General features: G+C 40.5%; 1 protein-coding gene across 2 annotated transcripts in view; it reads right to left on the reverse strand.

Moving 5' to 3' along the window:
- Positions 1-768: 768 nt before the first annotated feature.
- Positions 769-16,422, reverse strand: part of LOC131255504 (uncharacterized) — a 38,553-nt gene continuing 22,899 nt past the window's right edge. For both annotated transcript variants that reach the window (XM_058256245.1, XM_058256244.1), the window contains exons 5-7: positions 4,080-4,292; positions 3,895-3,983; positions 769-1,671 (exon numbers count right to left, since the gene is read on the reverse strand). In XM_058256245.1, the coding sequence (XP_058112228.1) occupies positions 1,006-1,671; positions 3,895-3,983; positions 4,080-4,292 (968 nt within the window). In that variant the 3' untranslated portion in view covers positions 769-1,005. The remainder of the gene's footprint in view (positions 1,672-3,894; positions 3,984-4,079; positions 4,293-16,422) is intronic.

Genomic DNA, 16,422 nt, shown 5'->3' on the forward strand with positions numbered 1-16,422 from the left:
AACATGCAGAGAAACCTCCCTTCCATTGCGAGTCTCTTCCTAATTTAGCAGACAACCTGGCTTTGGCCTGAGTCACTAGATAGACCTGAAACTGTAATATGATTGATTGTTCCATCTATGTGAGAAATCTACCCCTTTTATCCATTTTGCCCTATCATGTAGGGACATGGGCCCAAAAATGACACATCCAAAACAAGAAACAGTGAGGATTGAATGTCCGCTGTTGAAACATTCCTTGAGCCACAGAAGTTTTGCATCAGGCTAATATCTTTTTTTTTTCCAGTTCATCCCAGTAGGAATGACCTTATGACCTATATGGATGGACGGGGTGGATTTCCCACGAACATCTTGCAGGTAGTTCTGTACAAAGTGAACCTTTTCAGCCATATCACAGGCACATTCACTTTGTCAGCCATATCACAGGCACATTCCACTGAAGAGTCACTGCACCAAGGCCTTTCGACCTTTGATGCAGAACTAGTCATAAGCACAATGATCTTATTCCGCAGAGCAATCCTTGAATTTGCACGCTAGCTTTTACAAACAAATTAGAAAAGTCTCTCTTGCTTGAATTAGTTTTCAATATGAAACTATTTCTATGTATTTCCAGGGACCCATACCCAAGAAGACAAGATATTGATTATGTTTTCATGGAGCAACTTTCCAGTCTTTCTATCTTTTCTTCTTCTTCTTTTAATCTTTTCGTTTTGCAAGTACAACTACTGATTTTATTGCATGGAAAGATTGCAAGAAAGAATGCTGTGGAGCTTAAGGAAGAAATGAGCTCATTAAATCAAAACTGCAGTAAATTTCAAAACACAAAATCCTCACACAAAGCCAAGAGGGATCAAAGCATAAGCTGCTTTTCCTAATGCATACATTCCATTCCTTTCCTCAAGTAAACCATATTGATGCTTCTTTTACCTGAATTTCCAAGGCGCAAAAAAAAAGATATATCCCGCACCCAACAATTTTCTTTTCTTTTTGTTCTTTTTCATGTAGTAATCAATACTGATGGGTGAAACCCATGTAATTTATGCCAGTTTGCATGTTGTGATGATCATATACAGGATCTCCATAATCCAAAGGCTTAATCTCCACCTTCCCCCGTCTCCCATCCTGCTCTTGAACTGCTCCAAACACAATTTCGTTGGTCGTCTCACAGCTCTGCTCATAGTATGTGTGCGGCCCAGTCGAGTAATGTCGACGATGATGCTGTTGCTGATATGGTTGCTGCTTTTGAGAATCACTGTCCCACCCGTTATAGTAGGACCGCCCAAGCCGGAATTGGCTGGTTTTCTCAGAGTCCTTGGACATGAATGCATACGTTTTCCGTGGGGTTGGAGTCCTTGTCTCCAGAGAGGGCGGCTCATCCTCGTCTGGTATGACGAAACTGTCTTGCATCGGCCAATCATTTGGCCATCGCTGATGCTGATACTGGTGCTCATGTTGATTGTTCTGCAGCTTTCTGAAACTTGAAAAAAATCCACCGACAATAGCCATTATGGATGAACCGGCGTTGGCAAAAGGCCTCCCGAGGGATGCAAAAAATCCTTCTTCTTGTTTCAACAGTTTGTCATCGGTCGGAATTAGTGGCGGTCGGACTGATGATTTTGGTGGCTTTTGATATGGACTGGGAGGGATGTTTTGCTTTGCAGGAGTTACAGGTTCCTGTAAGAGAGCAAAACAGGAAAAATAAAATAAAAATGGAGGGGTCATTCATGACTTGTGTCCTTGCAAGTAAGGCTTTGTTCAGACAAGTGATCTTCTGTAATTAAGATTTCCTTATTATCAGGATTTTGATGGCCCCCTCATCGGCCACATGAGATTCAGCTTGTGATTTGCAGGGGAAAGCTCTGCATATCAACAAACCAAATCTGATGCAGTGGCAGGGTCTGTCCAAAACTGATTATAAGGAAATCTGATTGCAGAAGATTTCCTGTCCAAACCTGATTATAAGAAAATTTGATGGCAGAAGATTTTCTATCCAAACAGAGACTTAGAATACAGAATTCTCAAATGCCATGATTCTGTCTACAATAAACATTGATGATTTTGTCGCTTAAGAACGAAGTATATGAAGATTTTGTGAAATTTGATTCATTATGAAGAAGACCATGGGTCATGAAGAACATGTATACTGACAGAAGATAAGCAAAAACAGAAAAGAACTTCAATCAGCATGAAGATTCTGCAGCGATTCTTTTCTTTTTCTTTTTTATTTTCTTGTTTAATGAATCAGATACAGATTTTAGAATCAAATATCTTTCATCTTTGGAAGGAGATGAAAACAAGGGCTAGACAACTACGTGAGCTTCTACGACTTCTTAGATGATGGCGACTCTCCAGACTGTCCACATCATGGGCCCCATAAGAGTTATGGCTTAGATGTAAATAAGGATAGTGTAGAAGACATTGCATTGCATCAAAAGATTAGCTCATAGGTTTAGGATCATAAGAAAGGACTTGTCTTCCATTTCTGTTTTGTGGAGGTATTATTACTAATCCAAAAATTTTGAACTAGCCCTGATGAATGGAGACATGCAAATTCCAAGTTTACAACCAGGGTTGAGGCAATGGTAGCTTTAGTACTTTACATTAAAAAATACACGAGGCGAACGGAAGCACCAGCCAAAAGTATACGTCCAAAACATAGATCCTCTGTGGCAGAGTTCACACAGAGGGTTAATTTTTAAAAAAAAAAAGCCCTTGATTTGAGCATGACTCGGTCTACTTGGTCAACTCAACAAAACCCAGGAAAACTTGAAAAAACACAATGGAAGTTGAATATTTATATATGTCGAATATTAAGCATTATTGAGACAGTATTAAACTAGAGAATACATAAACTGACATATTCAACTCCTCAGACCATCAAATCAAGTAGAGATTTCAAGTTTCAAGTTTTTAACCCATGCTTTGAAGAAGATGAAACTGTTGGGTTCCCGTGAACAAGATCAAAAGAGATAGCACACTCGTCAATATCTCATGTACATCTTATATCCGCTCAACTATATGAAAAGCCATCCTTATGCCAGCATCTTATAGTGTTAGAAGAATCTTAAAAATCCTTCAATAAAGCATGTGTTCTCTTCTTTGCTTGAGTTTCCACTGACCCCATAAGCATTTTAAACACCCTCTCTCCCCCCCCCCCCCCACCAAAAAAAAAAAAATTTATTGTGATTGGCTAACACAACCCACTTCACCGAACCCGGCGGTTGGATCAAGAACTTCCCCAAAAGCCCTTTAGAAGGTGGTTTCTATATTTTGTCTAAATTTCAATGCCACTATTCTGATAGGGTGCTGGGGCCACGGCCTTACAAAATATCGAAGGAAAGACTCGATCTCAGGTCATACCAACCACGGGTACACTAACCAGCTCAGCTACCAAGCTAGGTGCAGGATGGGATTCTTCACTCTTAACCATTGTCAGGAATTCCCTGCATATCAGAGACCATTCCATCGTAAACCCTAGTTGCAACTTGAAAGAACTTTAAAAAAAGGTACAGATAGTTGGACATGGATCACCGTGGGGCCTACTGGTGCAAAACCTAGTGAATGGGACACCTAAGACTTGTGCAGAAAGCTCTCTTAGGGCACCATATGAGTTCCCCTTAGGAGTTCCTCTTTCAGCATGTGTCCTAATACAGATCCAAAACTCCCTCTGCTACTATATATAAATTTGCATCAAATGGAGACAAGACTATGATGATGATGAATGATAATCATCGACTTTGAATCGCAATCCTTCTTCTGTCCAATTTTGCATTTGATGGCTACTAATTCAAGGTAAGGATGAGCATATGGCACATGTACGAGTGAACACCAACAAAGAAATGTTGGAAAATGGCCTCACAGTCAAACCCAAACAAGAACGGAGCATAGAGTACTCACATTTTGAGATGAAACAATGGTACCCACTCTCCGTTGCAGCAATGCAAGCATGTAACCAAAGAACCCCGCTGCAACAAGCACTGCAATCCCTGCAAAAGCAGTTTAGACATACCACTTTGTCATCTCCAATCCCAACAAAAATAGATATTAAGAAATCATGTCTAACAAAATCAGTTATGGAATACCTAGAGGAAAACCAGATCCATATTGGTAGGCACAGTCATCAAAATGGAGCTGAATCTCACGTATTGCTTGGTTTCCTCTGTCTACAATCAGAAGAGAGCAGCTGCTTCCAATGTAAACCACCTCAAAATCGTTAGAAAATTTCGCATCTTCACTCGGTCCATCAACATGTCCCCCTACTCTGCTCCACTTCCCTCCTGCAATCGTTGTAACCCCTACAAAGACAATTCAACTCATACTATGACCAAGATTTCTCCCTTCTGGGATTTTATTTTTCCATTCATGGTTGTCTTTCTTAAGCTTCAGAGAAACTGATAGAGTCATCAAGGTACTTTTTCAGTCCCCAGCCCGATAATTAGGTCTTTGCTAATCCTATACATGTGTATAAGGTAGCCCATCTACATGTGGGTGCAAAATCCGAAGTGTTCATTAGGTGGGTTCCACAGTGTAGAAACCTTGGCACAAAGAAGGCCAGTCCATTCATCATGTCACCCCACAGTATTAGATTAATACAGACGACTACATAAAAGTTGGCAAAGTTTCTTAGGCATCCATCAATTTCATAACTGTAGATATACCTGATGATTGGACTGCTCTGATTTTTGGGCTAGGGCATCTACATGGTAGGAGTGGGACCCACCTGATGGATGGAAGGCCTAGGTATCAATCCAGCATGTCATGTTGGCACGTGGTTGCATGCAGATGGCTGCCTTCTACACGTGTTTATGACTACCAGACCTCTGAAAATAAGTTTGCTTTTATATGGTAGGCAACGGTCTACAGTATAGAAATTATTATAAAGAAATAAGATTAACATTCCTACAAATTACCATTTTGCAAACTAAAGGTGGGAAAGTTAGTTTGCTTCATAATGTGCAGAATTGTAAGAATATCTTTGAGAAGTCATATAACTCTCATCAAAGCCACTCTCACAAATTTGACACTATTTCATGTTCCATCTCGAATGTCTTGTTGAGGTCATTAATCCTACTGGAAAAATGTCAAAGGGACTTTCTGTGGTGTGGTAAGGTAGAAACGAAAAAGATTCATCTGGTGGGGTGGCCTGAAGTTTGCCAATCTCAGCAGTATTGGAGGTATGGGTATCAAAGATCTAAGAATCATGAGTTAAGCATTGCAACGTAAGTAGCTTTGGAATTTCAGTGCAGAAGACAACAGTTTTCCGGAAGTGGATTGCCTCCAAATACGGGGTTCACCCTGGAGGATGGCTTACACTTCTTTCCTTGCTTTATGAGGCATCAGGGATTCGGAAGGCTAAGACCAGCAGGATCAATGGTGTTGTGGGTAGGATGGTGTTAGAGGTGGAAGATGGCATCATAATTAGATTTTGGGAAGAAATTGGAGTTGGAACTCGTCTCTGTCAGTAGTACTATACCAGTTCTTTTGCATTGGTCTCCTATCATTGGCCAATGATGGCCCAGTGCTTCAGTTTGATGAGTGGCAGCTTGGCATGGTCTCCTCAATTCCACGGCAATCCAAAGGGAAATGAAATGATGGAAATTTTTTCCCTGGCCAATCAAACGGGGAATTCCCCCCCTCTTCTTCTCAGCAAAAAAGGTGCTGCAATCATACTTCTGAGATGTTCTCTGTCAAATCTTTCTATGGATCTCTGTGGTGAATCCTCCCTTATTTCTTCCTAGAGGCCAGAGAGTCTTGTTTGGCACGGCCATCCTGGGGTGGTTGCATACTTGCGTTTGGATGGCTAGTGGTGACGAACATGATTCTAACCATTGACAATTTGTGGAAAAGAAGAATGATTAACCTGAACTTTTGGACAGATTTTCTAAATCTCTTTGTCACGGGTCAGGTGATGTCTAGTACTATGAGAGATTTGATTGATGCTTGGGTCAAGGGAAATGCCGGTCGAAGTAATAAGGTTTTATTGTCTCTCTTTTTTGCTCAATTTATGGTCATTGTAGAAAGAGTGGAATAACCATACCTTTAACACCAAAGCAGAGTATAGTGAGACCGTTCCTTCCTGAACCAAGGGTAAAAGTTACCTCTGGGTGGCTGAGCTCAATTTATGTAAGAGGGAGGATGTGTTGAGTGATTAGTTATCTCTGATGTAATTGGGTGTATGTGCGGGCTTTGGGATGGCTCCTCCCCAACCCTTTCCCCTGTTTCTTGGGCTTTTCCCTCTTTTATATCTCATCTTAATAACATTTCTGTTACCTTTAAAAAAAATAAAAAATAAAAAAGACAAAAAAAAATATCTCCTGATAAATTAATAAAAAGAAAACCTGAACTGATTGGTCTTGTATGAGAAAAGACTAAATTAGAGCTTTCATGTTTCTTGAAGTTCAGCTTGTATGTGATTTAAAATTATAAGCAGTCTAGAAACTGCATCCGATATGTTCATATTATTAAGCATAGAAGTGTTGACAAGAAACAAAAGATTTGAAGCATCAGCATGGAAGTTCTTTGATTGGATGTAACTTCAAATAGCTTTTGAAATCTGCAGTGGAAATAGATCTCAAATTTGAAATCTTCTAATGATCACAGAAATAGAGGCAATCCGACTGACTACATGACAAAAGGAAATAATAAGTTCCGCATGGTTATTGGAACTCAAAAATAGGTACCACTCGCATAGCTGACAGTCAGCCGAATATTTGAGGGAAAAAAAAAAAATCCACGAAAAACAATGCGGATAGTTTAGTGCTCTCAAACTCAGCTTTTATACTTGGCATAGGCAATTGTGAATGTCATACTTAAACAATTAACAGGCATATTCATTGCAAGAGTGCTGTTTTGTTCGATGCATTACTCATGTAACATCAAGGCCCATATGAAAATAATAAGATAAAGGCGTTATCTACTCGGTGATTGTCCACTGGTGCTCCTTGTCATCGTACAAATATTTATGTAGTCATGGAATATCATATCATTTTCATTTATTCTCCTTTATATATCATGTACATGGTGTGCCGTAAAGGTGACGGTGGCAACCATTACACATTACAGGGTCATAACAGCCGTAACAGCCGTTATGAAAAAATAATAATAATAACTTGTAACCGTTGTTAAAGGCCCATTACACCCCTTGTAAAGGCCGTAACAACCCCGTAATGGTCTATTACACGCTAGATACAGGTTTTTCGAATTTTGTTTTCAACATTACACGGTATATATAGGTTTTTCAGGTTTTTTTTTGTTTCAATTAAAAAAGAGACCGTAACGGCCGTTAAGGGGGCCGTAACAGCCATTACGACCTATATTGTAAAGGTGACAGTGGTCGCCGTTATAGCCACTGTGACCATTATGGAATACCTTGATCATGTATATTGTGTAGTCTTGTGGAGTATTATACTCCTTTTATTATTAATAAGATTTATTACCAGCGTAACAAGACTAATATAATCCTAATATCTCCTTTCTCCTCTTTCTTGCTTCTTTTTTGCTTCTTTCTCCTATTCCTACCTAATCTTAATCCCTAAAATCTCCCCATCCACTTGTCTCAACTCAGTATCAGAGCTTATTCTAAGGCACGCAAGGTGTGGGCCACTGTTGACATCATCAGCTGTATGGATGACATAAGCATTGTATGACTGGCGGTCACATTAAAGGAAAAAACAACCATGGCTTCTGATTAGATCATGATTTTAGAAGCATAATGGTGATTTTTGAAGATTTTTTTTATAAGTTTCTTATGCTATTTTTTAAAACCAGATCTAGAGAAAATTTCAAAAAATAAAAAAATAAAAAATTCATTTTCATTTTCTAGTTTCGATGGATCAAGCAGGTTCTTTTGAGGTCATTTGTTGTACTAACTATATGATCCAGACGACAATTTGAGAACTCTAGGAAGTTAAATAATGAAATTCCATGGAGTATTCAAGAATCGGTGTAGATTTTTGTGAGGTTGCTCTCCCCACCAGCCTTATTTAAGCATTTCCAAGGATGTCATGGAAGAAAATTTTTTCTGCCTTTAGTTAACCGAACTTACCTAGATCTCTGACACCATTTAGTTTCTTCTTATTTCATATTCTTTTCAAGCTCAACCTTCAACATATGACACTACAAGACATCATCTTCTGATAGTGGTACCTTCCTTGATCTTCGACTTTGCTACAGACATTTTCCTAGGCTTGCTCCACTGAATCCAATTCCAGTTGCTAACGATATCCTCAATAGCAATGCTGTTAAATGCTTATGGTTAGAGGCCCATGTGAGAAGTTTCCCTTTTATACTTCCTGCTATGGTGCTCAGGGACCCTTCTATATCATTGAAAATGCACCTATTATGCTCCAATCAACTGCCCAACATAAAGCCATCAAAAGGAGATTCCAAAGAAGTCTTCCTCTCTGCTTGAATAGGGGGGCCTTCCAGCTAGCAGGGAGGTCAAGAAGCCAACCTCCTAGGGGCCAAGCAATTCCAAAAGTTGAAAAATCCATACCACGGAGAGCTTGAAAAGAGACAGGTGTATCAGCAAGTGATTCTGATGCAGGACAATTAAGCACTTGCTCTAAAAGTTCGAACTGTTAGAGTATGGCGAATTAATCCCTTTATCTCATAGCCCAGGCCCCACATCTCATGGGTTAGGACCTCAGCCAAACCCCCTTCGTGGGCCCCAAATCACATGGGCCGCCCACCCCAAGTGTGTCCCCACATCCCACAAGTTACCCCACTCGAGCCCTTTCGAAATGCGCATTAATCACCCCAAGTCAGGAGTTTCAAACACGAGACCTCCCCCGTGGGCCCTAAATCACATGGGTCACCCACCCCGAGTGTGTCCCTGCATCCTACAGGCAATCCCACTCGAGCCCGGTGTGAAAATGCCCCTGCATTAGATTCACTGATTCCCCATCCTTTTTACACATCATGCATCTGTTCAGATCCCTCTCTTTTGGAGATTGTTCATTGTGAGGATTTTACCTTTGGCCATTGTCCATATGAATGTTGCAACACACGGGGGATCAGGAGCAATGTTGTCGAAAGTGATCGCACATTTTTCTTGATTTATATATTTATTTTTATTTACTTTTAAAATTTTCAGGAAAAAAAAAAAAAACTGTGCGATCGCTTATGCGATAGGATAAGCGATCGCACAGGATCCCTTATGCCATTTGACAACATTGATTAGTATTGGACCAAAAGAAGCCAGAAAAATGGTCCTCCATAGACTTCATTAGCTTCTAAAAGAAAGGTTTTGCTATGAACTTGCCTGAGGGCTACCACTTCCATACTTTTGAGTTTTCACCTTTACCAAGGGCCATGAACTGATCCAAGGTATTTATGAGCTCAACGAAACCAGGAATTTCCTTGTGTTTCAAATTTCTTCCAAAATTTGATGTCCCAAATGAGCTTGCCGCCTATCATCGCAATGTTGTCTTTTACAGATATTTTTGTGCACTGCCACCATGTAAAGATCCTAGTGCTTCTCAACAAGGGAGGTTTGCCCCCACACAAGTGTCTTTGCAAAGCCTATCCCTGTTGCTGCAACTGACTTTGAAGCTAGTTTCATCCCTTAGCAGGCTTCCATACACCTTGTTGCAGCCTACCATATTGGAAATGGCACTCCAAATCTCGGACTTTGCCCTTCTAGTTGAGTAGCATGGACCCATCCCGTATTATCGAGGATATATTATCTTCTATAATTTTTCCCACAAAAACTCTTCTTCAGAATCAAAGCACCACCACCATTTGCAAAGAAACTCCAGTTTCTTTCTCTAATGCATCCTAACCCACCATTTTATTTGTGCTTCTAGACCTCTCCATTTCACCAGACTTACTTTTTTCTGTTCACTTCTACCCTCCCAAGGAAAATCTCTTTGCATCTTTTCTTTCTTCCTGGCAACAATTGAAGGGATTTTGAACAAGGAAGAGGAAATAAACAGGAAGGTTGGACAATGCAGCCTTGATTATTGGCATGCGAGCCCCAAAAGATAGATAATTCTTTTTCCACACAGCTAATCTCCTCTTAAGCTTCTCAATCAGGGGCCTCCATGTTGTAGGTGCTGCCACCTATTGATCAAGTGCCTTTAATTTGGTGCGCAGAGATGTCCTGCATTGGTTCTTTTAGACAGGCCACATGCTTTGCCTTGTATAGCCAATTCTATAGATAGACAATGTATAAATAGAAGATTTTGTATTTATCATTTTACCTTGTATAGTCGTTGTAGAACTCTATAAATTCAACCCTTCAGGGTTGTCTCAAATACAAAAAAGCAAAGGAGAATCATTTTCCTTAAAGCCTTCATTGTTTTTGCTTTGTTTACATGGTATCAGAGCAATACCGATCCTAATCTAGCATCTTCTTCATCACCGGCACCACCATCTGTCAGATCCAGCACTCCCCTGTTAGATCCAGCTCCTCCTCTGTCAGATCCGGCCCTCAAGAAGCTCGTCCGATCGTCCCAAGCTCTGTCCGCACCAAGCTCTGTCCGAGGCCTGTCCGCACGCCGCTGCTACACGTCCCTTGCGCACGATCCCGTGCACGCACCTGCTACACGTCCCTGCATACAATCCTGCTGCGTCAACAGCTCCATCCAACCACCCCCAGGCCCGTCCGATCGCACCCCAGGCTCGTTCGATCATCCCCAGGCTGCGCACAGCCCTGTCCGACCCTGCTATCTGCTGCGTCGGGCCCTGCATCTGGCCCTGCGTCCGGCCCTGCTGTCTGCTGCGCACAACCCTGTCAGGCCCTACTGTCTGTTGCATCCGACCCTGTTGTCTGGCCCTGCGTTGGTCTATCTTTGGGGGGCCGCATCCCAATAATCTCCTCTTAAGCTTCTCAATCAGGGGCCTCCGTGTTGTAGGTGCTGCCACCTATTGATCAAGTGCCTTTAATTTGGTGCGCAGAGATGTCCTGCATTGGTTCTTTTAGACAAGCCACATGCTTTGCCTTGTATAGCCGATTCTATAGATAGACAATGTATAAATAGAAGATTTTGTATTTATCATTTTACCTTGTATAGTCATTGTAGAACTCCATAAATTCAACCCTTCAAGGTTGTCTCAAATACAGAAAAGTAAAGGAGAATCATTTTCCTCAAAGCCTTCATTGTTTTTGCTATGTTTACAGGTTCAACTGAATTAATCATCGGTTCGACTGAGTTACGGGTGAAATCTCAGATTGCATGTTGCCCACTTTTGGACATTTTCGATACGCTGGAGCCTTAGTCGGTTCAACTGAAAATTCTCAAATTAGACCCTTTGCTTGTTGTGATGTTTTGCGTGATTTCGGTTTGACACTCAGTCCAATCGAGGAATGTCGATCCAACCAATCGGACTGCGTGTGGGTTTTGTTTCCTAATCTTGTACGAGGCTATATAAGTAACCTTGTAATTACAATTAGGGTTAGAATGGAAGAGCCAAATCAAGGGTATTGAAGGGGAAAAGCTAGGATTTTTCATTTGTAAGTTGTTCCATCTCTTGTAACTTTCTGAATAGTGGATTGATCATCGCTTGGCGCCGTGGTTTTTTCTCACATGAGTTTTCCACATAAAAATCTCTGTGTTATCTATGTTTGCTTAAATTTTTGTTTCTTTATTGCTTATTTGATTTGAATCTAGGTTGCTTCCGCGCCCAACAAGGGGTTGTCTACACACAACAAGTGGTATCAGAGCATGGACTTTTGTTGGGGTATTAGATTGAATCTGTAGACATGGCATCGAATGTGAAGTTCAAGACAGAGAAGTTCACAAGTAAAAACAATTTTAAATTATGAAGGTTGAAGATGAAAGCCCTTCTAATTCAGCAAGGGTTGTAGCAGACACTCCTTGGGAAAGCGCATCGTCCTGATACTATGAAGGAAGAGAATTGGGATGAACTTGATCAAAGGGCAAATAGCACAATACAATTGTGCTTGGCCAATGAAGTCCTTTATAATGTCATCAATGAAACGACTACCGCAAGGTTATGGTCGAAGATGGAGAGCATCTACATGACGAAGTCGCTCTCCAATCGTGTATTTCTAAAGAGACAACTTTATATTCTGAAGAGAGCGGAAGGGTCGGATCTCTCTAAGCACATTAACTTCTTCAGTAAATTGTTGTGCAAGTTGACAAGCGTGTAGGTGAAAATCGATGAAGAAGACAAAACCCTAATTGATACTCTATGCTATGGTAGGAATACATTGGACGTCGGTACCATTATCTCAGCCCTTCAGTCGAAGCAATTAAGAAGAAAAAAGAGCGGAGGTGAAGGTACCTCTATGGACACATTGTTTGCTCGAGGAAGACAGTCTGTGCGAGAGAAGGGCAAATCGTGATTTAGATCCAAGTCAAAGGGCAAGGGCAAGTTGAAGTGTTGGAACTGTCAGAGGATGGGACATATGAAGGACTGTCCATATCCCAAAACCCAGAAGGAGAAAAACACCAAATGATTCGCCGAAGGAAACCAATTTAGCGGAATCTAGTGCATGATCGGGTGGTGGTGACGTGTTGTCAGTGTCCAAGGTTGGTCACTTCTATCACAAGTGGATTTTAGATACGGGGGCATCGTACCATATGTGTCCTCATCGAAGTTGGTTCACTATATAACGAATATGATTATGGCCTGATTCTTATGGGCAATGATCATGCCTGTACAATGATTGAAATTGAATCGGTTCGCATCAGAATGTTTGATGGGGTGAAGCATACTCTTACCGATGTGAGACATGTTCCGAATATGAAGAAGAATTCAATCTCTCTAGGAGCTCTAGATGCACTCGGGTGCAAATTCGCCGGTTATGAAGGTGTCCTGGCTGGAAGTTTCAAAGGGAGCAGTCATTGTTATGAAAGCACAGTGGAGCAAAAACCTTTTTACAATCAAGGTTAAGCTTTAAAACCGAGAAACATGTTAGTAAAGGGCATTTTGTTACATTTATTGAAAACATCTCTAAAAAAGTTTTATTTCATGAAACATAAATCCAATGTTTTCTCCACTTTCAAAGTCTGGAAGGTAATGGTTGAAAAATCAGACAGAGCTGAAGGTGAAAATTCTGAGGGCAGATAAGGGCAGTTAATATGCTTTGAAAGAATTTAATCAATATCGTAAGAATGAGGGAATAGTGAGGCACAATACAGAGCATAATGGTGTGGCTGAATGTATGAACCAAACTATTTTAGAAAGAGCCCAAAGTATAGTAACTCTGGGTTGTACAAGAAGCTATGGGTTGAGGTCGTCTTTACAACTTGCTATTTAGTAAATCAATCCCCATCTACACCCATTGATTGCAAAATTCCAGATGAAGTATGGAGTGGTTAGGCAGTTGATTACTCAGGGTTGCGCATATTTGGTTTTGATGCCTACTCTCATGTACCGTTAAATGAGAAAGATAAGCTAGACCAAAGGACTAAGAAGTGTACTTTTGTCAACTATGGTGATAGTGTGAAAGGATACATATTGTATGTTCGGGTTTCATGGAAAATCATTTTTAGTCAGGACGTCGAATTTAATGCAGGTTCCTTGTTTCGAAAGGATGAGTACAAGGAAACGGAAAAATCGATAGTTGATATTGAAACAGAAAAGCTGAAACACTTGGAGAACCTAGGCCGTAGATAGAGGTACATGAAGACGTGGACCAATGGCCTGTCAGGAGAAATCCACCAAGGGATCGCAGGGCACCATTGAGATATAGGGACGACTCACATGAAGAGGTGGACCAATCACCACTGTGTTTGCTCTCATTACAAATGAGGGGGATCTGTTTACTTTTCAGGAAGCATTGGAAGACAGAGATGCAAAGAAGTGGATAGCAACAATGCATGATGAGATAGACCTTCTGTACAAGAATGAAACTGCCTGTTGGTCGAAAAGCCATCAGTCGTAAGTGAATTTTTCAGAAAAAACTAGATAGGTACAAGGCTAGATTGGTAGCGAAGAGTTATGCTCAGAAGGAGGGCGTCAACTTCGGTGAGATATTTGCACCAGTAGTAAGGCAAGTAGCTATCAGATTCATATTGACTTTGGTTGCCCAATACAATTTGGAATTTGAACAATTGGATGTGAAGACTACTTTCTACATGGGAAACTAGAAGAGCGAATCTACATGAAGCAACCTAAAGGGTTCGAGGTACAGGTAAAGAAGAATATGGTTTGCAGGTTAAAGAGGTTGTTGTACGGCTTGGAACAGTCGTCTATGCAGTGGTTCAAGAAGTTTGACTCTTTCATGTTGAGTCGGCGGTTTATCATAAGCGAATTCAATCATTATGTTTATTTCATATAACTAAGTAACGAGGAATTCACTATTCCGGCGTTGTATGTTTATGATATTCTTATCGCCAGTCATAGCATATCTGAAATTAACATATTGAAGGCTTAGTTACCCAAGACATTTGAGATAAAAGATCTCAGGGCTGCAAAGAGGATTCTCAACATTAATTTACACAGGAATAAGGAAAGGAGCAGGCTATGATTGTCTCAGGAGGAATATTTTGAGAAGGTCTTAGTTAAGTTTGGATTGGAAAAGGCTAAATTAGTTAACACACCTCACACTACTCACTTTCGGCTTTCTTCGAAGTTATGTCCTCTGTCAGATGAAGATAAGCGGTATATGTATCGTGTGCCCCACTCAAGCACAATCGACAATCTTATGTACGCCATGGTCTATACTAGATCGAATATTTTACATGCAGTGGGGGTCTTGTGAGCAGATATATGTCAAACCCTGACAAGCAACAGTGAGAAGCAATGAAATGGTTACTTCGTCACATACAAGGTACGACTAACTACGTCTTCGCTTTCGGTAATTCTGAGGAGAAAATGGTAGGCTATGTGGATGTTGATTATGCAGGGAATGTGGATAACAAAAGATCAACTTCCGATTACTCGTTTGTGTTAGCGAGTGGAGCTATTAGTTGGATGTCGAAGCTTAAGTTTGTAGTTACTCTTTCCACAACCAAAGCTGAATATATGGCAGTGACAAAAGCATTCAAGGAAGCGGTTTGGTTGAAATGAATGAGTTGGGATTTTAGTAGGAAGTTGTGTCTGTGCATTATGATAGCGAAAGCACAATCAATTTGGCGAAGAACTCGGTGTATCATTCCCAAACTAAATATATTGATGTGCATCATCATTTTATCAAGTAGATGCTGGAGGAAAGCGGTGTTACTCTAGAGAAGATTCACACCGGCGAGAATCCGATGTATATGATTACGAAAGTTGTTCCTACAAAAAAGTTCAGGTTTTACTCTACTTCTCTAGGCTTGGCAAAGAAATGAAGACAAACTGTGCACAAGAAGCGATGGTGGTGTCATATTGAAGTTTAGAGATAGTGATAGCAACTTGGAAGAGTGGAGCTAGAGATTAAAGCCACGATGGAGATTGTTGATCGAGTGCCTTTAATCTGGTGTGCAAAGATGTCCTATATCAGTTCAACCGAATTAGGGGTGAAATCTCGAATTGCATGCAGTCCACTTTTGGATGTTTCCGGTTCAATTGGAGCCTCAGCCTCAGCCAATTCGACAGAAAATTCCCAAATTAAACCCTTTGTTCGCTGTGATGTTTTGCACAATTTCGGTTCGATGCTCGGTCCGAACAAGAAATGTCGATTTTGTTCGGTCTAACCAAGGTGTTCCGCATTCGTTACGACACGCCCGTATAGGATGATACGTATAGGTAATGGCTATGATCATTACGCGATACGGAGGTGAAATGGGGGAGTTGATTTTTTGGGACCATATCGACCGTTACGGGGCATAACAACCGTTACCCCCGTAACGATGGAAAAACAACCACTTTTTTTTCTATTTAAATCCATTTTTCGCCCCTTTTTATACCTTTCTCATTCCAAAAACTCTCCTAGATCATTTTATAATAGATTTCAACCACTCTTACTATAGTTTTTAATATTAAAATCATAGATTGAAGTGATATGAGCAAATAGAAGCTCCGATGGCCTCTTAAAAATAAAAAATAAAAAATAAAAAATGAAAAAGTAATATTTATGCAATGTTTTTAATTTCTAGTTTTGATGCTTGATTTTGATGTGTAAACACTAGATACATATAATCATGTTAAAAAATTCACTAGACAGCCTGATACAACACTCTCACCAAGGAGCGGACCGTTACACTACCATAAACATGTTCAAAACAAAAAACGAATACATATTTGGAATATTTACATTATTCTTGATTTTCTAAATATTTTTTCAGAATTTTTCGGGCAAAAGAAAACTTTCAACCGTTACGGTGGTCGTAACTGTCATTACGCCTCCATATCGGCCGTTATAGCCGATACTCGTATTGTTAATGGTGATGACCGTTGGCCACCACTACCCAGTGTTTTAAATATCAACGATATCAGCCGATATATCCCACGATATATCTTGTATCCCGCTTGTGCGATACAAAACGCATAGGTAGTGCCGATATATCCCACCTATTTGATCTAATAAGC

The sequence above is a fragment of the Magnolia sinica genome, chromosome 9, assembly GCF_029962835.1.
Source record: "Magnolia sinica isolate HGM2019 chromosome 9, MsV1, whole genome shotgun sequence".
In the NCBI taxonomy this organism is placed as follows: Eukaryota; Viridiplantae; Streptophyta; class Magnoliopsida; order Magnoliales; family Magnoliaceae; genus Magnolia; species Magnolia sinica.